This window comes from Belonocnema kinseyi, chromosome 9, assembly GCF_010883055.1.
Source record: "Belonocnema kinseyi isolate 2016_QV_RU_SX_M_011 chromosome 9, B_treatae_v1, whole genome shotgun sequence".
In the NCBI taxonomy this organism is placed as follows: Eukaryota; Metazoa; Arthropoda; class Insecta; order Hymenoptera; family Cynipidae; genus Belonocnema; species Belonocnema kinseyi.
This window is the reverse complement of record NC_046665.1, coordinates 35,158,069-35,181,514: the sequence shown is the minus strand read 5'-3', so window position 1 is coordinate 35,181,514 and position 23,446 is coordinate 35,158,069. Positions and strand designations below refer to the sequence as shown.

General features: G+C 32.5%; 1 protein-coding gene across 6 annotated transcripts in view; it reads right to left on the bottom strand.

Moving 5' to 3' along the window:
* LOC117180193 (nose resistant to fluoxetine protein 6) overlaps positions 1–20,786 on the bottom strand; it is a 142,544-nt gene extending 121,758 nt beyond the window's left edge. For all 6 annotated transcript variants that reach the window (XM_033372567.1, XM_033372568.1, XM_033372569.1 and 3 more), the window contains exon 1: positions 19,783–20,786. In XM_033372567.1, coding sequence (XP_033228458.1) covers positions 19,783–20,116 — 334 coding nt within the window. In that variant the 5' untranslated portion in view covers positions 20,117–20,786. The remainder of the gene's footprint in view (positions 1–19,782) is intronic.
* Between the last annotated feature and the right edge of the window lie 2,660 nt (positions 20,787–23,446).

Here is a 23,446-nt window from a genome sequence, read left to right as displayed (position 1 = left end):
CAGGAAATGGTTGCCTGGGACACATTTAGTTGTTCTGCGAGCTGTTTTTGCGTCTGACCATCGTCTTCATCCAGCAAAGCCTGCAATTCGACGTCCTCAAACATTTCAAACATGTCCTCGACATTTTCAAGAGCGAAAAAAATCACGATGTCATATGAAACTTGAAATGTTTGGTATTGGATATTGTTGACAGATGACAATACGCCAATTAGCACAAATGGTAAGTTCCGACAGTGCCTACAAGTGTGCCTACTGGCCGCTAGATGGCAATACCGGTTTCATATGTATACACCTGGTACATTCTATTATGTCCAATTTTTCACAAACTCATTATGCTTTTATTTTTTGTATTTTTTTGTTTCCTACCATTTTTTATTTCTATATCAACTGTTTCTTTCTCCGCTAGTTTCCCGACAACTAACACCTTCTACCTGTATTCTCCCATACTTAACCCATTGTTTTCTTCCCTTTTTTCTTTCCTCTTTCGCTATTTTTCTTTTATAGCATCTTCCATTCTACCCATGTTAAATCATACTCTATTCTTTCCACGCTTTCATATAACACCCCTTCCTTGTCATCAATTTCCTCTTATGTTCCACTTCCTCTATCTCTACCTTAGCATAAATCTTTTTTAGAATTTCTTCCACTCCTTCCTTTAGTTTCTTCCTCTCTAATCTTAGACCCTTTATCACTATCTTTCTTTTTCTTTCTTCTCTCTCTTTCTTTTCTATTCTTTATTCTACTTTTCTCAGCCTTGCCTTCTACTTATTTCCACTCTCCCCACCTCAAACTTCCTGAATTGAGATTTCTATTTTTTTATTCTACCTTCTACCTCCTCTATATTTTTATTCGTCTTCTGCTTTTTAGTCTTTGTTCCAACAAAAATGTTGTTTGTTCCAACACAAATTTAGGAAATTTTGGTTTATTATTAGGTATAGGTATTACAGGGACCCGACTGAACATTTCACTCCATTACGTCACGTCAAGTTACCTAAAAAGTACCGAGTCTTTTGTTTTCTTTTGATAAACGTCGAACAAGGTAATTTCGGGCATGTGAAATAAATTCACGTATCCCTTAATCCTTATATATGTAGGTGAAAAATGTTTCAAAATAGTTCTTTCTCTCTTTACAATTATTCTTGTTTAATTTTACACCTACAAATTTGGATATTTACTTTTTATTTCCTATTATAATTGCATATAAATCGTAATATTGAGCAGTTTAATAATTGGTTTGTAAATATCATTGGCACATTAGTAGTAATTGTCAACAGCAGGAAATGTTTTAGAAAAAGTCATTCGAGTGACTCTTACATACTTAGAAACCTGAACGGAAGAATTTCGCATGATGGTATGTCAATTTAACCCTCTTTCTCTTTTTACTAATGTTACGAGCTAACGGCATATTTCGTGCAAAGAGAGCTCACCAAATGCCAACTTTCCCCCTCGTTACTGCACTACATAGTTCTGTCTAAGAGTATGATTTTGTCATACTTTGACTAGAGAAAAGACCATTGGAATCTAGAAACAACTTCCTTATCGGTTTCCAAAAATAGTTCTTTACGTCGTATAGGCCCTCTATTTCATAATTTAAAATTACTATACGATATCGAACAGCACATATTATTTGGCATTTTTAATTTACATGCTTTTAATTTCAAACACTTGCTTTTGTAAATTACAAAAATCTAAATATATTGAATATATCGTGTCCCAGCAGAGCGAAATAGAATCTTCTTTTGTAGAAAATTTCAAGTCAAAATGAATTTCGATGAAGTGTCTCTTTCTTATCCTCGGGTAGCTTTTGCTTTTCGATGGGACTTTTCATTTAATTTTGTTTAAATCCTCAAATTTCAAATCTATATACATAGTTAACTTTCGGGTCGTGTTCTACTCTCTAAATATGAATCAGTGAAAATTCACTGATTGAAATATTAGTTCAACATTTCACTGATTAATCAGTGATTTCGGACTTATTCACTAATCAATTCAGTAACACCAAAGTAAATCATGTGAAGCATAACCTCTAAATTTTTAAGAAAAGCGTTGCTGTTACGCTTTTACTTAAGTAGCAAAACAAATTACTTAATGAAATATTTTTTTTTAATTTTCGGGCTGTATGTTTGCTAAACAAACTATGTGATAAATATATTCTTACTTTTATATTAAGTACTTACTTAACGGGTTTGTACATGACAGTCCAATCTTCAAATTAAAGTAATATGTGAGGTTGCTTGTTATTTAAAAGCATCTGAACTATTCACCTTTTTTAATACTTGATCAGATTGATGGATTTTAAGTTTTTGCTATGATTTTTTGATTGAATGCACTAAAATATTATTTTATTATGATTGCTAAATTGAAATGGTGCAGTGCTGCCAACCCTCAAAAGTGGTTATTTCACTGAATCAATATATCAATATAATCACTGATTGTTAGTGACCCATGTCCAGCTATTTGAATCAGTGAAATTTCACTGATTCAGGTTTACAGAGTACGTATTAGAAACGTCGCTCTCCTTATAGGTTTTGAATCATCGATGAATATTTTATTTTTGAATATTGTTTAATTTTGAAGGCCTTGGCGATAAAATAAAATTTTCGACTAATAATGAGTATGCTTCGCTATAATTAGAAGTGTTTGTATACAACCACTTAATTATAATTTCGTCTCGCATTTCAGAAATCATTCAATTATAATTATTGTTTTATTTTAAGTGTTTTCAATTCAGTTTTGAATGCTTCTGATTTAAAGTTAGGCCTATTCCTTTTCCAGGGCGTACATATTAAAATTTGGAATAAGAGAAGGAAATAAAAAATTAATGAATAGACTAATTTAAAAAGCTCAATAGTTTATGTAGAACTTTCAGTTAGCAGAGAAATCAAAGAACAATGAAGTATGTATTTGTTCTATTAGACTTTTGCAAATATAAACTCTTGTTTAAGAAAACGTTAGTCTAGTGAGAGCAACAATTACAAAATGGAGAGTTATACCTATTCGTACGTACAAAAAACGTAGATAATAATTCTTCCCCTCTGCTCACTTCTACAGTTCAGAATTGTGCAATTTTAATAATTGCTGCAATTTCTGACGAGATCCCCATCTTCTGTTTTGCGTATGAGTACTAATAATACTTTCTTGCACTTTCAAACACATGCTTCTGTATATGGGGTACTTAGCATGACTTAGAAGGCCTAGCATAAAATCATTTTTGTCACACATACGCAAACACACACACGCGAGCGCGTGCAGCACAAAAGGAATGATTGTAGTGCCTGAGTAAAATCACTCTAAATCTGAATTAGTGAATTAAATTTCACTGATTCAAATATCTAGAAATGGGTAACTGGCAATCAGTGAAAGGTTACTTATTGATTCAGTGAAATATCCTCTTTTCAATGCTGGCAGCACTGCACCATGTCAATTTAGCAATCATAATAAAATAATATTTTAGTACATTTAATCAAAGAATCATAGCAAAAACTTAAAATCCATAAATCTGTTCAAATATTAAAAAAGATGAATAGTTCAGATGCTTTTAAATCACAAGCAACCTCACATATTACTTTAAGTTCAAGATTGGACTGTCATGTACAAACACGTTAAGTAAGTACTTCCTATACGAGTTAGAGTATATTATCCTGCAGTTAATTCAGCCGCCTTACAGCCCGAAAATTAAGAAAATTATTTCACTGAATAATCAGTAAAATGTCTAACTACTATTTCAATCAGTGAATTTTTCAGTGATTTATATTTAGAGGGCATAATTAAATGTTTTGTAGAATCAGTTTTTCGAATTCCAATCCTTGAGTACAAAAGAATGCAGGATATTTAAGATTTTACGGTTATACAAAATTTTTAAAAATATTCAACTTAATTTAATAAGTTGTAAAGATTTTAATGTTTTTAAAATTATACTTATTGGAGAATATTGGAAATTTTATTAGGTTTCAAATTTTATAAAGGTTCTAAATGATTACAATAACATTGAAATTTAAGAAACGGTATGAGTGTACAGGATTTCGCAGAAATAACAAATATTTTAGAGGATTATCATACTTTTTTCGTCCAAAAATTATGTTAGTTTATATTATCGGATAGTTAACAATATCGTCATTTTTCTGTCATAAATTTTACAGTGTTTCGTAAATTTTTCATTGTCGGGCATTTTATTTTCTGGAATTTTTCAGTTCAGCAGAAGGCGCTCATTAGTCAAGCGTGACAAACAGCTCTAGGGCCGCGTTGTCAACATTTTAATTGCATCAGGTTACGTTATGCGTCTAAATACAACAAAAAGGATTCAAGCGGCCCTGACTGTTAACATTTGGACGGTCTGGATTTAGTTTCAAGGCAAGTCATGCCCGAAACCATTCTTAATTCTATGTCCCAGTGTATTTTAAAATATTTCCACGAATTTGATGATTCAAGCACTTTCACGCGTAAATCATATTATCTTCATATAAAAGCGCTAATCTTATAATATTTGACCTTAAATGATTTGAATTTAAAACTGTTTCAATATTAGGGCTTTAAATTTTAAATTGTTTTTTTACACCAAAATTTAATCTATGAATGCTGTCATTACTATACTTGAAATGTCTTCAATTGTAAATTATTTAAGATAGTTATGTTCAAAAATTTATAAAAATTCGATTAAATTTTGAAATGTTACAAAAAATGTTAGAAACCTCTATACCGAAGGCATTAGCTGTGAGGTAAATCTCGACCCGGGAAGAGTCCAGATATCAAACCATTTCAATGCGGATAGAAATCGGATGGGTACGACGCGATGTTGCGACCTAGTTGTGTATTTGCTGCATTCGAACTAATGTCGAGAAGACGGTTTGAGGCCAAGAAGGTTTGCTGTGTGCATTCGATGGGTAAGGGTTGAATGCCTGTCTTCAAACTTGACTGCTGAAAAACCGGCTGAACTCAGGAAGTGGTTTTTTCTGCAGTTTTCCTCTACTCTGGCCAAACGTCAGTGATTCTAAGCCCACCTTGGTACAATATTTTTTAATCGCAGTGCTACTGAACTTACATGGACCAGTCTTACAAGACAACAATATGATTCAAAATGTTGAAAACCAAAATAGTGGAATTTAATAGTCAAGCCTGACTGAAAAATAAAGAGCTAACAACCTAAGAGTGATATATAGTTTCATGTCTTCATTTTCAAATTTCTGTAAACAGGGAAACATAACATCTGGCATAACATTTGTCCAAGCATTATCAATTTTTTCCTCGAAAAGATAAGTAAAGTACATTAGTTTCATGGCCCCTAATATTTACACCATTTATTCAATTTGAATAGGCAAATGAAAAATATTAATTACGATTTCCTGTCAACGTTATTGAAAAGTGGCCAAAGTTCAGATACTCTCTAGTCGTAATTAATGCGCACTGCGCCAACACTGCGCAGTGTCTATTCGTCCAGCATTTTAGTCAAATAGCCTTGGCCAGATTAACAGACTTTTTCCAAATCTACCAATAATTCTTTGTAAAATCTGATCTCATTTCACTCATGAAAACTCTTGAAGACTATTTGTGAAATTTTACTCAGGTAATATTTATAAATAATTTTTATAAGATTTGGAGCCATATTTTTTGTGGGAAGTAATTCTTTAAAAATAAATTTACAACTAGACATACAGGAAAAACTTCCGAAAAGCGCTTACCTCCGATTAATTCGAAACTTCGTATACATATGCATTTTGACGCACTGATCACGAATATGACAGTGAAAATACCCGCAAATTTGTTTTTCGAGGTCGAAACTCCAAACAACTATAAAAATTTGAAGCGATACAAGGAACTGACAGAATTTACGGGATTCATGGATTTCATGGAATCCAAGGGATTCAAGGAATTAAAGTAATTAACGGACTTTAAGGAATTCAAGAAATTCACGAACTTCAAGGAAGTCACGGAATTTAAAGGATTCAAGGAATTCAGGGGATGCTAGGAATCACCGGAATTTAAGAAATTAAAGAAATTCACGGAGTTCACGCACAGAAAAAACGAAAGATAAAGCTTACATCGGATTCGGGCGAAAGATTCACCGCAATAAAAATTAACCTTACCGGATAAACTTTACATGAATCGAAAATAATTTCCAATTTTTAACCATGCATGGATAATCTTTCGCCTTATAATCGCTCCATTTTTATTCGCGATTAAACAAGAATTGCGATCCCAGCGCTATCTGTCGTCGTTTAACTTCATTAAATTGGAGAGAAATGGGGATTCCCATCTGTCAGTTGCTTTTTGCGCTCTTTGCTAAATGGTATTAAATAAGTTCCAATGCCTCAACAATAATCTAATTGATTTTGGAGGAGATACATCAGTAACAACAAATTATTTTTTCGCATTTTCTGTTGCTGATTGTACATGTGTTACCGAAATTCGCTCACTTCATCGTGACGCTGTAGACAAATTTTTAGCTGCAACAAATTCCAACTTTTCTTTTTTCTTAGTTGTTTTAAATCCAGTGTCCCGATTTATAGTTCGAATTCACTCATACTTTGCCGTTTTCCCATCGCTGCTAAGGATACCGTAGCAGACGACAGCTTTTATTCCATCGTAGGATAAACTTTCGCCAAATAGCATGTAAACTTTATCAGCTGAAAATTTTACATGCCATAAAATTTAACTTCAGTTTTTTCTGTGCGGGATTCAAGGAATTCACGGGATTTTTGGAATTAAAGAAATTGACGGAATTTACAGAATTCAAGAATTGAAGGAATTAACACAATTCAAAGAATTCACGGATTTCATGGAATTAAAGGCACTCAAGGAACAGCAGGACTTTACGGACTTAACGAAATGTACCGATTTATAGGAAATTATCTAATTCGACGAACTCTGCGAATTTTTTGAATTCCGTAAATTGCTTAAATTCTGTGAATTCATTAAATTTTGTGAAGTTCATGCATTCATTAAATTCCGTCAATTCCTTGAATCCCGTCAATTAAAAATATTTAAAAATAATATATTAAACCAGAGAGTTTATTGAAGAGTTATTTAACAAGAGTGTGGTTTTTTTCGGAACTATTTCAATTGTTGTTAATTTTTCGCTCAGAATGACTTTATAATTAGTCAAAATTAACAAAGATGATTTTTTAAACAAATTATTATTATTTATGACTATTTTCTCATATTTTGATCAAAATTAAGCAGTTTTGGAACAAATTTCGCTGACACACGTCTCATGCCCGAAACGTCCGAAAAGATAGCACGGCATGAGCCAACCGATATGCCAACATCTTCAGCAACTTCTCTGATGGTAATTCGGCAATTTTTCAACACCATTTCTTCCACTGCTTGAACGTTTTCATCTGTTGTTGACGTGCTGGGACGTCCAGGGCGAGGTTCGTCTTCGACATCCTCTCGGCCTTCTTGGAACAGCTTGTACCACTTATACACATTTTTCTTACTCAGAGTAGACTCACCGTATGCAACTGTCAACATTTCAAGAGTTTTAGAGCACTGGATTTCATTTTTAACACAAAATTTAATGCAAACTCTTTGCTCCATTTTCTTCGAAAGAAGAAAATCGCCGAGCACACCAAACCCTTCTAACCTTTCACGCCTCTGCCAGAAAAACAACACGAGCTATATAGTCAAAACTGTGAGCATATGATCGCGACGAGTGTACCAACACAACAAAACAAACAATTTAAAACTTGAATGTACGTAGTCCGCGAAAATTGAAATGTCACCTTACTTTTTGAACACACCTCGTATAATAAATAAACAAAAGAAAGTATAATTTCTGAAACAATCTCTTTCTGTTTTGGTAATATATTTGAACTAATATAAATATTTGAAATATTTTTCAAATTTTCTACATAAATAATATTAAATATAAATTTTCCTTGAGAGCCTTTTTTGTTTAACATAATATTAATATTTATTATTTGTGGACGTCCGCATGAAAAGGGTCCTTGTGGGCGGTTCTAGTTTGGGAGGTATTCGGTTTTTTGTAAGTCAGGTTGAAAATTATTATTTACGGATTTAAGTCGCGAATAATATTAAAAACTAGATTGAATCTTTTGACACTATATTTATGTCCTGAAAGCAAGCGGAAATGAGTATATCTCATTTTGAAAGAAAAAGTGCAATACGTGCGCTTATGGCTCTAGCCAACATTAAATTCATTATTCTCGAAAAGCGGTTTTTCGAAGTTCCAAAATCAAAAATACACCGGCGACTCGGCTTTCAAGCTAAAGGATTCGTTTTGGGTTTAAAATGCCTGGAACTTATCCGGCTAAATGATTCTGTATATAGTAATTTTATACCGGTTATAAGGGCCTTTTTCATGCGGACACTCACACTTTTTCTAAAATAAAAATTTCACGTATTTGAAACTATTAAGTTTGTTAACTTGCAGTAAATTATAAACCGAAACTATCTAGCACTTATATAGAAGAAGATAGTTATAAACAGCAATAATTTGCTTAAACAATTATGCTTGTCAACTTGCTACAATTAGTACCTCACTGTAAGGGAAAAGTAAACAAAAAGTTGACAATTTAAGAAAAAACCGCAACTTTCTAACATTATTCAAAGGGAATATTATTAAAAACTATAATAAATTGTTTAAACAATTATTATTGATAACTTCTATATTAGGTCATTTTATTTTTCGAATACCCTTTTTTTACTCTTCTTACCGAAGGTCAGCCTCCTCCCCTGCCGACAAAAATTTTTGGCTACGCCGCTGATTCGTGCATTAAGTTTTTCACTTGTGTTTTCAAACTTATTACTAAAATTAGGATGATTTTAGTTATGCATCATGATTTTACTTGCGAATTACGAGGAGACTGTGAGAGTGTATTCTCGTTCGAGTTAAAGGGAGGAGTAGAGGTGAGAAACTGAAACTTCAAAGTATCAAAACAAATAGCAGACGCGGAGGCCAGAGGGTGCCAGACATGAGGATAAATTTGTAAGCGTACAGTGTAAAAAAGATGTGAACGTTAGGAAAATTATAATCAATGTAATAATTCTGCTGTTGAACTTCGCAGAATGCATAACAGTTTCATCTGATAAGTTAAAACACTGGAAAAATAAAATAAAACCGAAAATGTAATCTACCCAGGGTCGGTCCGGTCAGTATCCGACCGTCTCCCAAATGGGTGATTTGAGAAGAAATGGTAAATATAGTCCGGTCGGCTCCGACCCCGGTTTCCGAACATGAAAACTAACCAGGGGTAGCCTGGCTCGAATTTGACCAGAAATATTCTTGTATCTCGTCCAAATGAAAATATTTCTGCACGGTTGTGGGATCATTTTTGGGAGTTCCACATTTTTGGGTCTTTTTTTAACCTTACGGCTTACATGAATGATAATAGCAAATATTATAAAGTAGTTTTCCCTAGATTGGGGCGCCTTCCTGGGGCCATGAGCAGACCAAAGACCATCTGTCTTTATTTTCCTCACGGGTTAAATAAAATAAAATCACAATAATACTTATTTTCAAAAAATGTCTTTTCGTTATGATCATGATGACTTTCCTTTTTGCTATAAGTAACAGCAAATCGTTGTCACTGGTAATGAGCAGGATATAAAAAGAATTTGTTAAGTCATTTGAATAGTCTTATTTTCCATATATTTAACTCCCAAGATTGGGTGAAAATCGATTTAGACAAAAAAGTTAAGTACATATATACTAATCTGTATATGTACGTTCCCCTTATGCACTTATGTAGGATTATTCTAAGATTTGATTGTAATTTTATATCAATTAGTTAATATCAAAATCCAATAAGTAAGTGCACCGTCAGATTAAAATGCCGAATACGTGTCAAGGCCTCGGGATGTCTGACGGCATTAGAAAGATAAAATGTTTAACGGGACAATATATATACCTACACATAGATCCTCTCTCAAAACCGGTTGATAGATGAGACTATTTTAATCGTTTCGATATTGATCCAATACGATTTTACAAGAATATTTGTTTACGTCTTGTACTCCTTATTTTGTATTTGACTTTCTAACCGCTGTGGGAAGAATAAGTAACACTCTGCGTTTGGTGCGAAGATTTAAATTTAAGATTTAAGAAAAATAAAATGTTTATTTAAGGTACGTGCTTATACTGTAATTTATGTAGTTTTATTCTTATTTTAATAATTTTAAAATCTAACATAAACTAAATACACTAAAGACATATTTTTTTAGTATATAGATACCACGTGTGGAAAAATTTTCTGGCGTTGTCCCGCCGGACCGCAGACCAGAGGTTTCTAGGCATGACGCTGCGCTGCGCTGACCAAACAGTTTGGCCTGAACTTGGCCAAAAGGGTAACATTTTATTTTGCTAGCCCCACACCAGACCATTTGGTCAGCCGTTATTTTGAATCTATCATCAAGGTCATAGACAATTTTTCGATAGGGGGGGGATATGCAAAAGGAAAAAAGTGGGAGGGGGTCAGCGAAATACATGCAAGGTATATGTAGGGTAAGGGAGGGGGCAGCGCCAACCAGTGGGGCAAATGTTATTTTCCTTATAGCATCGCTATTATTTAACAATTTTAGTTCTACTTTACATTATAAAAAATCTATTTTATCAGAGAGATAGTGTTACTTAATAAAATCATGAAAAGTGACGTAATTCAAGTATAAGTGAGACCTGGCCAGGTGGGGCAGGCCCGACGAAAATAATATTTACAAGTGCTTAGGTGATACACATGTCACAAGTTTCATCGATAAATGATCGGCAATGTAGAACAGCAACTTATCTTGTGGGCTACTTGGAAGAAACTATTAAACATGGACATAGGAAACAAGGGACTAGGCATGCCATTGCGGGGGTGATGCAATGAGGGGGGAGGTCCGCCACCTTTTGATGTCCCGCGACAAACATGGCAGCGCCCATATGTTTATATTTTCATGTACAGTTTGTCGCCGAAAACGCTCGTGCGCATAATCAAATGGCACATCGTAAGATGGCGGCTCTACCCACTCATTGAATTCTCCCCCCTTCCGTGGATTCAACCCCGCTCGCCCAAGTTAGGATGGCATGCCTAGTCCCGTGTTTCCTATGCCCATGCTATTAAATATTACTATTATCAATCCGGTTGGTAGGCAGGTTTCTTGTATTGGTACGGTAGAAACATTGCCTTATGTCCGTTTCTCGTAGAATGTCAACGAATTAGAGGTTATATTACAGCTATCTCTATTTTTAATCAAAATAACTTATCCTTCTTGTTGGATATTTTTAAAGGTAATTTTTCCAGTACATAAAATAACACAGAAGCAAACCATCATATTTTCTTATCTTTAAATGTTTTGATTTTCATAAAAAGCTACCCTCGGCTTTGCGTTCCGGTAAGAGGCAAAGCCGATGAAATACAGCTTGTTAGAAATAATTTAATTACAAAACCATTTTTTTCATGTGATTAATACTTATATAAATATGATATAAAATAATGTAGAACTCGAAATGAGAAAAAAATGGATTCATTCAACATCTTATTAACTTTAAAAAAATCATTGACATGTTTCAAAAATTTCGGGTGGGGGATCAAACCACGGTCATCCCCCTTGGCTACGGCCTTGTCTATCACTATAAATGTATTTAGGTGATCAGCGTCACACCTGGCCTATGCCAGACTGGCAAGGTGATTAAAGCGAAAGTCTTGCTTTGATTGTATGCATTTATTATTTTCTATTATTTTAGACACCCTGTAACGTTTTCGAAATATGTGAACACAATTTTATGATCGAACTCGGAAGTTTTTTTATATTGCGTAGCTGATCAATGCTAGTTCATAAGTTTTAATCTTCTCTTGAAAAATTAAATAAAACTTCCTCCAGAAAAGAGCTCACTTTCCGGGCCGAAACTAGTGCCTTCCTATTAAAAAAATGGACAGGATTTCTTTTTTTTTAGGGTTATTTTTCTTTATTAAAAATATTATTATAATTATATTACATTCTATATCCAAATAAATTATTTTAATTATACGACCTCTTTTAACTTGAATGAGTTAAATTTAATTAATATTCAGGAAAACTGATCGCTGACTTCCTTTTTTTAACATTAAGTTAATTAATAATAATTCAGCGCAATTTCCCTAATTTTTTAAAGATAAGAAATATTATTTTTTCGCTTATTTTAATTAGTCTATTTATTAGGCTATTAGGCTATTTATTACCACCATAGGGGTGGGGGTAGGGGGTCATGTGTAGGATTACGAATGTTACGTATTATTTTCGATATAATTGATTATGCAATTCTTTATTTAAATTTTGAAATTATCTTCTGAATTCCCACCATTGAACCGAGCAAGATTATTATTTTATAGGCTTTTAAGATGATTACGTAATCAATAGGGGGGGGGGGAGTTAATCAAATGATTATGTTATATTACACCGGGGGGTAAGAATAAAAAATGAGTGAAAAATTCATTCCGTAATATATGGATACTCCCTAAACCACTAATAATGGTAAAGTCTGTGGCAAAAGATTTTAAAATGCAATTCTACTTTAAAAATATGTTTAACTTTCAAAAACAGTTAATTTTTGCATTTTTGACCCTATGGCCCATAAATATTACGTAATTAATATACGTTTCCACAAAATACGAGGTAATTTTTTCAAAAAGGTAGACTGTTAACTGTGAAAAATCTTTGGTTTAGACAAAAAACGATTTGATTGTTGTAAAAGCAAAGGAAGTTTTGGGCTGGTCCAAGAAAAATTTGGTTCTTTCAATGCACCTTTTGTTGAATTGATAACAATTTTCATAATTTAAGCGAAACCATGATTTTGCTGGTTCAATAAATTTTTGTTAGGCCTACAAAAGTTTAGTTAAAATAAACAAAATGTTGTTGGGATAAAAAAAATGCTACTTTTACAAATCTATAGCAACCAAATCGTTTTCCTGTTCGAGCTAAATATTTCTCTCAGTGTTGAAAATGAGTACAAAATTACATACTAAATCTTAACGAGTCAAATTTAAATCCAAAAGTGAATCAAAGCATTGCACAATGGAAAAAATTACATCTACGTAGAAAAATATGAATGTACATGTAATTTCCAATGTAGTACTTATGTAGTTGTCAACTGTTTTTTTATTGTGCAACGCATTGATCCACTTTTTGTACAAAATTTGACGTAATTCATTTAGTAAACGAATTTGCACTCTTTCAAGGTGTTAAAGTAAATTGACTTCCAGTGAGCAAAAAATAAAAATACATAGTTAGAACTTGCTAAAAATGTTTCTTAAACATGAAAATAAAATATTATTAGAATGTCCCAAAAGCGTCCTATATGCCAGGAGACTAGGACGTCTTTGCACCGAAAAAATAATTAAACTGGGATTATTACAGTTAAGTTCTAGCATAATTAACTAAAAAACTATTAAAATGAACTGGATTTTCGGTTAATTCAACCAAAAAACTAGTAATTCTCCTAGCCTACTAATCAAATACCCAATTATTCTTGTTTTTTACGGTGTGGAACATTGTAAGTTTTAAGAACGTTATTTGACCTGATGTATGACTTTTTTTTAACATTTGGGCCTTTTGGGCTATTTTATTATTTAGGGAGTGGAGAATGCCGTTCTGGATGATTGGTTACATTCAAGAGTTGAACATTGATCCAAACAATATTTCTGAATGAAAATGTGTTTTCTTTACGGTATGCTTGTACTACACGCTCAGTAAAACGGAACAATGAATTTAGATTGGTGCTCCACTTCTTCAACTCATACAGTTGGCCTGTGTGCGTCGAACCGTGCGAATAGTGGCATAAACCGAGGAAAGTAAAACCTGCGACGACAGATTCTTTATGACTAAATCCATAGCGATCCTGACTCGCGCCTGGGAACCTCTTCTCGTTCGCCGCTAAGTTTTATATCGTTTCAACTCTTCGTTTAAATGTCGCTGAAAGTGAAATCAAGGGTCAAAGTAGCAGTAGTCTTATGTACAAGTTCGAAAGAGTTTTTCTTTGGTATATACCATTCGCCTTAGTTCATTAGCTTGTATATTTCTACAATTGATATTTCATTAACAAAGATTTATTTCACACTTTTCAGTTAAGTGAACCTTTTCTCGTGCATACATTTATATTGTCTTTTTTAAATTAATATTTCTTTTTTAAGTGACAGTTTTATGTGAAATTTCCTTTCATAAGGATAAGAACAAAGTCATCAATAATTATTCATGCAATATTAAAGAACACATACTCAATTTTCTGGTATTGTTTTTATTTTGTTGCAACCGCAGTATTCACTTGATACGAAAATCTGTATCAATATGAGGAAACAAAAGATTGTTATATTCTTTGCTCACTTTGTTGCATAAGCAATTGGTCATTTATGTTTTTATATAATAATTAAGAATACAATGTCTACCATTTATAGTTTAATTTTATTTACATTTTTGAAAAAAGTAGGACAATGACATTAATAGTGGACCTCCTTTTAGGAGTGAGCCTCCGATTCTAATTGCTGCCTGAGAAGATTAAACTTATCTTAAATGAAACTTCTTGGCCTGTGGATGATTACCAAAAAGTTGAATATTTTATGCAATGAGATTTTCAAACTTAAAGTGGTCAACTTTTTGGCAATCAGCCATGATTTTCCACGTTTACTTGTTAGTACACATTTAATCATTTCCTCAGTGCTTACAATAAATTCCGTGTATGTAAATAGAAATGCTTTTAAATGTCTCGAATGAATAGATAAATGCATTTCATCATTTTTCAATTTGACGATCACTTTTTATACAGTTCTGAATACAGATGCCTTTAAACGCTTAGATCTTTGTTTAAAGAATAACTTTAGCCTCCTCTACATTTTTTCAAAATAAATCTTTGCTATACTTTTGTAGACAATATAAATGATACAATATTCTCTAGACCCAAGCAAATTTGTCTTGTTTTAAGCCAATGTGCTTGAGTGAAGAAAATCTAGTTTCTTTATTCTAATACATTTTCTTGGACCAAGAAAATTAGTATCGTCCACATTCGGAACGGTATTTTCTTGATACAATATAAATATCTATCCGTGTACTGAACTCAGTCTCTTGAGATCTTTAAATATCAATGTATACAATATGTTTGAAACAGAGCTGAAAAAAGCACAAATTTAAATGTGTTCTTTTCACAATCAATATCATAAAGCTCACAGATTCTAAAGTCTAGGAACTTTTGCGAAGCTACGACTAAAAGTAGTAGCAGTCAGACTGGGCTACGGCGGAAAACTGCGTTCTTTTTTCACTTGCTATGCAGTTCTAGCAGTGGAAGTAGATTATATATGTATTTACAAACTATGTCGTCGGCAAAATTTTGTTTCGTAAGAGCGTACGGATTGGTCGCATTTTACAATAAAAAAGGTTTCTAGACAACAGAAAATTAGATACAGCAGATAAATAACTTATAAGTCACTCCAGCTATTTATAAAAACTATTACCTGTCTATATATACAATTTCCTGGCAGGGAAACAAATTTTTGTAAAACGTAATGATACTTTAAAAAAAAGTTGGATATAAATTCAGAAATTAACATGAACTTTGTTTGTACATTAATGAATTTCCTTATAGGAAATTTGTCAGAAATTAAAATAGGAAAAGTTAAAACCCATATCACAATCTCGATCATTTCTCGAGGTCAGTAGGTCAACTGAAAGCGCTTTTTAGTTACTAAATTATTTTCAAAAAGCCAAAAAAACAAAACAAGGGTTTTTATGCACAAAACTGTACTTCACTTGTTAAAACTTATAAATAGAGAGGAGTCGGTTATTATTTTTCTGTAGTTTCTTATAAAAATTCCGCAAGGTAAGAACCCTTCAAAGTAGCTAATAAAAGCATCTGCAATAAAGGATATTTCACTTATTTCGCTGTTTAAAACTACAATATGATTTCGATACCTAAATTATTGATTATCAGGCTAAAATTTTTAGGATAAAATACTGGTAAGTCTGGAGAAACTTTAAGGGCGCGTTTACTACAAAATTTAAAAAAATTAATTTTTTTGGCCTGCCCTACTATATAAATATAAACTAAAACTGAAATTTATTAGTGCCATAAGCGCACGTGTTATAATTTTTACTCGAATATGAAATATATTCACTTTCGGCTGCTTTCGAGACATAAGTATAGCGTCAACAGATTGAGTATAGGTCATAGTAATATCCCCCTCTTAAACCCCGAAAATAATGATTTTGACACTGGCTTAAGTAAGCGTGAATATCTCCTCAACTAGAGCCGGCCATAGATCCCTTTTTCATGCGAACGCCAACCTATATAGAATTTATAGAATTTCATGTTATAATTTTTCCGTTGTATAGGTTTGAATATTTTTATTATCATTATTATTATTAAAATCGTTACATTTTTAAGAGTAAAAAATATTAAAATTTTAATTCCAACGTTTAAAACTTTCAGCTCAATTTTCGATATTCTTACAATCCATCATTCGCGAACTGTTAAACCTAATTGGACGTATTTTATGATCTTCGGTAGTTATAGTTGAGTACCATGTACACGTCGTCGCAAGTTTTCCTTCAATTTTTTAATGTCCAAAAATGCTTAACAAAACTATCTTTATGATCAAGCGCTTAACTCAATGCGTTTTGCATTTCGAAAAAGGTAAAATTATATACCGAGTGTCGAATGAATAGGTGATTATCACCGGCTCCTTTCGTTCTTAGTATACTCTGAAAACTTTCTATTGGTATAATCATTTTAGCCGACGAGGTAAGACTCTGAAAAATTTCACAATTCTTTTAAGAAGCTGAGAGTGAGGTGGAACTTCCTTTTCTAATATTTGAGATAATGACAAAAGCGCGAGGAACGTGGGCGATGGGACTAAAACTTTCAATCAATTGTGGGAGGAAGTAAAAAAGATTGATTATTTCCGTCCCTATAAAAAACAAGGCTAAGGTCAACAAAAATTGTGTTAATGTCAATTTGGAATTTAAAAATTAGAAACAAAATTTTTCTTTTTTCTTTACTTATATATTATTTTATTATACAATACTAGGTATTTTGAACATTTTTTTAGAATTTACATTTAGAAATTTACTTGACAAAACTTTACGAAAAATTTTACTTTAAATCTATGTAAATTTCAGTGAAAAAATTGCTTGCCCAAACACAAGCGAAGAAAGTGGTTCTCTCAAATGTTTTCGAAAGTATAAACGTCTTGGAGAAAGTGACAAATAATAAAATTTAAATGATAAATTTGGTTCAATTCTGAACAAAGATTCTAAAATAAATGTTACAATTTTTCAAAGACAACATTTTTCATTTCTTTTTTTCTGAGAATGAATGTTTCTGAGAGATTGTTATGCCTTTTTTCTGTTATTTGTTCACTCATATAGTAATCATATGCATAGATAAGGTGTTGATTATTTTTTCTTGAGTTGTTTAAACTCTACCTGATCTAATTAGGATACATAATACTTTTAAAAAGGGAAGAACTTCTTTTTAACTTATGAATGACTATTTATAAGGGGCAACCATGCAAACAGAACTTTCGTGCTATTTCATTACCGGCATGGAAATATCCTTGCAAATATACCTTTTAGTGAGTAATATCTACATAATAATACACAATTATTTGTGTAAGTTTGTTAAAAATTAATAAAATGATTTTCCTTGACAAAAAAGTAATATTTTCAAAAAGTAAAGTATTAAGTTTTTAAACCATGAAGGTGAAACTGAATACTAAATAATAAATTCATAATTATTTGAGAACATTCCGAACCTTAACTAATTCATGATAGTTACATTTTTTGTACCAAAATAGATTTGAAAATAATGATGAAATTTCCATTTAAAAAAGAAAATTAATTTGTATATATATTATTGTCCACACATATGATATTGTTTTTTTCTTAATTACTGAACACAGTAAAAAAGGGGGTCTACAATCGTTGAAATTGAATTCAGTAAAATTTATCTGGATGCATTTAGGCCAAATTTTTCAGAATTTGAGAGATGCGATAACTGTAATTCTTTTATTGACCTCTTAATAACAAATCCAATATCTCTCAGTAAAAAATTTTACTTTGGAAGGTAAAATTAAGCTACACAGCAAAAATAAATCCTTAAAGGTGATACAAACTTAAATTGTTTTGTATTATATTCAGCAAAACGTGTATGAAAGTAAGCAAAGCTATTCTACACTTATAATCTCATTATCTGAATTTCAGAATTGTGTCTTAAACTCAGACAAATTATACTTAAAATTAGATAAATTTTACTAAATTTTACGTCAATCATATTCTAGCGTAAAATTGTTTAACATTCTTTTTTATTTTTTGATTTACACTATTCAGATTTTAAAATATAATTATTTAACTTTAAAAGCTTAAATTAAAAATGCCCGAAATAAAATGACCGACATATTTATATATCCTATATAGGTAAATTCCCGAAATTATAAAATTCCCGAATATAAAAAATTCATAAATAATAAGATAAAGAATAAAATACTTTTATTTGATAAGAATAATTTTAATTTAATTGATTGTTTTATTATTTATTTATTAATAAAACAATTTTTGAATCTTTTAAATTCGAAAATATTATTATTCCAAAATTGTCCTGTTTCGTTAATTTAAAAAAAGTTTATATATTTTTAACGTCAGCAATTTTATTTTGGAAATGATCTATTGTCGGGAATTTTCCAATTTGGTATATTATAAACTATCAGAAATTATATTATCCGGGAACCATCAATTTTCGTCAATTTTATAATTTCGGGAATCTTATAGTGTCGGGAAATTTATTTTTTTGGGATTTTTCAGTCGTCCTTTGAAATCAAATAAGATGGAGAAAATTGTACCTTTCTTGCGGAATGGCATAATTTATTGTATTTTGTGTCGTTTTTCTATACCTTTAAATTTCATATATTCAATGTTATTTTTCAGGAATACAAAAAAAACTAGGTGTTTCATTCAAATATAGTAAAAACAAAATTTTTAGATCTTTTTAAGATTAAATTTCTTTCAACATTTAAAAAAAATTAAAGCGAAAAGTTAGTGTCTTATAAAAAAAAGAGTTTGAACCAAATTTGGAGGCCTTTTTGAGATTAACCATTTGTTTTTAAAACTTTTTTTCATATCTCGTGTATTTTTTCTCGAAAATAGAATTTTTTATTTAAAAAAAAAGCATTTTTTGATGAATGAAACTACAAACGTTGGTCAAAAATGGATAATTAATGAAGTCTTTCTTTCTTCTTAAGCCTTAAAGCAGTGTGCTAACGGGCAATCCAATCGGATAATTTGTTCAAAAGTGATCGTGCTTACAGACGACAAGGATGACAACGGCTAAGACTATGACAGGCAGTCACCGAAGTGAAATATTTTTTTCTTATTCAGAGAGTGTGTATAACAAAAGATGAGAAAAATTCTGTATAAATGAATTTTTTTGTATTGACTAAAAATAAATATTTATTTAAACTAATATCTTGCTGTTTGAAGTAATATATTATATAAAAACATATTCATGATATGTATTTTATTAAAACAAAGAGACTTTGAGTAAAATTGTAATAAATATTAACAAAGAGCAATAATAGTATATCAAAAATAAATTACTCTTCACTCCCGAATTTTATTCCTCATTAACCTTATGCAATATTTTTTCACAGTTCAGTCAGGAATTCCACGGAAATGTTTTCTTTAAACTTTTATAATTATTGTAAAACCTAGTTTTTAAAAATTGAAAGATTTTTTGCTTCTCCTGATTTTTTTTTGTATTTACGCCCTTGTTACCATTTCCAATGAAATTGTTTTTACAAACAAATTTAATTTGCAGAAGCTTGTACCGACCTTTTATTGCCCAGAACTCCTGATTTTTCAGACCTAGGATATATCTCGTGATGTCTTTTCCACATTGAGCATCCACTGAATATTTTCCATCAGTCCACTTCTTCGCGAGATGCCTCACATTGAAAACGTCCAAAGCTTCAGAAATAGTGGTCCAGTTTCCAGATAAGGATTCTTCCACATCTGGCAAACTTCTGATGCGTTGATATGACACTCCGTCAAACTTCCAATCATCACTAACACTCAGAGGATCCATAAACTCTGTCCGGTTCGATTCTTGGGCCAAGGTCGACCCCGCAAAAATGAGGACAACGAGGGTTTGAAAATTAAAACCCATTTTGGTTAAAAAAAAAAAATTAAACGAAAAGAAACAAAGAAATTTTTAATTTTCAGAAGAGCAGGTGGATCATGATAATCAACCTTTCACCTTCAGTGTCTTTTAGTTATCCTTAATTTGTGCAATCTTTATTTACAACTTATTACACTCTGCGTTATAAAAATTATCAAATAAATTTTAAAATGCCACAGCTACTGATCTACGCGTTAAGGTAATAAAATTATTTATATTATCAGCACATAAGAATCACTATACACGTGGTCCTTCTTGAAACCTACAAATGTCCAGTTATCATCATCCAATTTCCACCACTTCGCGACAATTGATTCAAATTCAGGTCACAATAGTGATCAATTTGTTTCTTAATTTTCACTAAAATACGATAGCTTTTAGAAATGTCCGAAGAAGATTTTGTTGATGTCATAACTCTTCATCTACCTTGGCCTTTGATATAACCAAAATTAACTGGTGTTTCGTAGTATTAAGTTGATTTCTAGCATATAATTTTTAGAAATAAAAATTCTCCTGTTAGCCTAAAAGCAATTTTTTGTCTTTCTTGAAAAGTTGTGAAGTCTGTATAAGCAGACTGCTGATTTTATATGGCCGCGGAAGGTGTTACCGAATTTCGTGGATCCTTTTCGTCGGATGGTCACCAACGAACTGTACTGTATCTCCGAAGTAGTGCCAGGTAGAGAAATGGTCTTAGCTGCTTCGAAAGAACGGACGGGACCTTAAGGCAGCATGGCAGGCAGTGGGGGTCAATGAAAACTGAAAAGCTAATCCCATACATTAAGCAGTGGGTTCTGCTCTCCACTCTTCTGTGTCGCTTGGTATGAAAGAGTAAGACTATTATAAGAGTAAGTATATTAGTTATCCACATACCGTACTTACATACACAAGGAGTCATATTTATGATAAAATTTAAAGGATTGATAGATATTATTATGCTAATCAACACGTAGCGCGCACATATCTCATGTGCCGTTCTTGTTTGACATGATTATTAAATATGGTTGACAACAATACAAATAATCTTACAGTGCATGTCAATGTGTCTTTATTTTTGAGTCGATTTCATGCTTAGCTGTTGTTGTGCAAAAATCTGGTGAGGAACTGTCATCCCCTATTTGCCGAAAAACACCGGAATAATGCGCTTGAAGTAGATAGGTTAACTTTGAGAAGCTCGTGTATTTTTAAATTTAACTAGAAAATTTCGGTTTTTTTTATTATCTACCATTCAAAGCCTTAAAAACTTATATATTTTTCAAAAAATTAATTATTTTCATAAACGTGACTATAAAGTGGTTTTCAAGAAAAAAAGTATCTTCAGCACTACTACGAAAACGAACAAAATGGAAAAAAATATATTAATTTTCTGTTAATGCAACCATATAAAAACGTTTAATTAATAATTACGCACATTCAAATAACTGGGCGGTCTTATGGATCCTTAGTTATCCTAAGTTCATTGCTTTTATACAATCTATTTATATCTTGTTAATACTTTTCCTTTATCAATCATTAACAGCTTTGGCTCCTTGTGGGAAGTGCAGTAGTATTGAAGATAATTTTTTTTCTTGCAAACTACTTTATAGTCAGGTTTATGAAAATGTGACATTTTTGAAAAAGATGAAGGTTCTTAAGGCTTTGAAAAGTAAATTTTAAAAAACTCGAAATTTTCTAGGAAAATTTTACAATACAGGCGCCTTTCAAAGTTGACCTATCTACTCGAAGTACATTATTTCGGTAATTTCCAGCAAATAAAGGTTGCCAGTTCCTCATCAGATTTTTGCACAAGAGCCGCTAAGCATGCAATCGAGGCAAAGATAAAGACACATTGACATATACTGTACAGTTTTTTTACCATTTTTTTTATCTGAGATATTTACGCCCAAAGTGACCGGATTACATGAAAAAATTAGAGAGTAGTTAAAATGACGGTTTTAACTGCACGTTCTTCATTTCATACTCAGGAACGCTGTCCCTGCTAATTTTTCTTTGATAAGTTCTCATTTTTCACTCGTCACAAACTAAAAAAAAATCTTTTAATTATTGATTATCCACAATAAGGCAAAAATAAATATAAGGTAGACGAGGACGCCGTTAAAAAATTTTAGTGTAGAGTAAGCAAAATTCATAAAAAATTCCTTTTTAAATTAAAATATCAGTAAATAGTCATTGAAACAAAAAGTCGACTGAATGCACGAATAAGTAGTAAAAGGAGTTTCGTCTTTAATATAAGGATGTTCCCATTTTTTAAAACTCAGTTGTCTCTTTCTTTAGATTATAATTCGATTCATGGATACTAGTTCTTCTTGTGTAAGAATTTGACAACCTAAATTTTCAGTATAAAAATAAAATTTAACATTAATCACGCAAGAAGTGCTAGTATCCGCTAAATTGAATTCTGTGATCTCAGCTTAAATACCTGGAGCAGAATATTCCGAAGCAGCGAATAAAGTCGAATTTCCTGATACTACTTCGTGGTTGAATGCGTAGTCTGGATGGGTACTTATTAATTTTTAAGTGAATTGTGTCACAGGGGTTCCTTCCCGCCCCCACGATGCGTGGGAAAAGAGGCAGGGGTGTGACCTAAGTTTTCTCTGGTTCTAGTCACAGGGGTGCCTTCCCGCCACCATGACGCGTGGGAAAAGGGGCAGGGGTGTGCCCTTACATTATTTCTGTGACAAGTCACAGGGGTGCCTTCCCGCCCCCATGACGCGTGGGAAAAGGGGCAGGGTTGTGACCTCACATTATTTCTGTGACCAGTCACAAGGGTGCCTTCCCGCCACCATGACGCGTGGGAAAAGGGGCAGGGGTGTGACCTTACATTATTTCTGTGACCTGTCACAGGGGTGTTTTCCCGACCCCACGAAGCGTGGGAAAAGATGCAGGAGTGTGACCTTACATTATTTCTATGATCAGTCACAGGGGTGCCTTCTCGCCTCCCATTATGCGTGGGAAAAGATGCAGGGGTGTGACCTTATATTATTTCTGTGACCAGTCACAGGGGTGTTTCCCGCCCCCACGACGCGTGGGAAAAGGGGCAGGGGTGTGACCTTACATTATTTCTGTGACTAGTCACAGGGGTGCTTTCCCGCCCCCACGACGCGTGGGAAAAGGAGCAGGGGTGTGACCTTAAAAAAAAATAAAAAAGCATGTAGCGGAAGGGACAGAAATCCACACCGATTGTTGGAAGGGATACATTAATCTCGAAGATCATGGATCTGTCCACAAAACTGTGAATCATTCCGAACAATTTGTGGATCCCGATTCCGGAGCGCACACACAAAACATCGAGTCATCTTGGCGGTGGATGCGACGATTTCT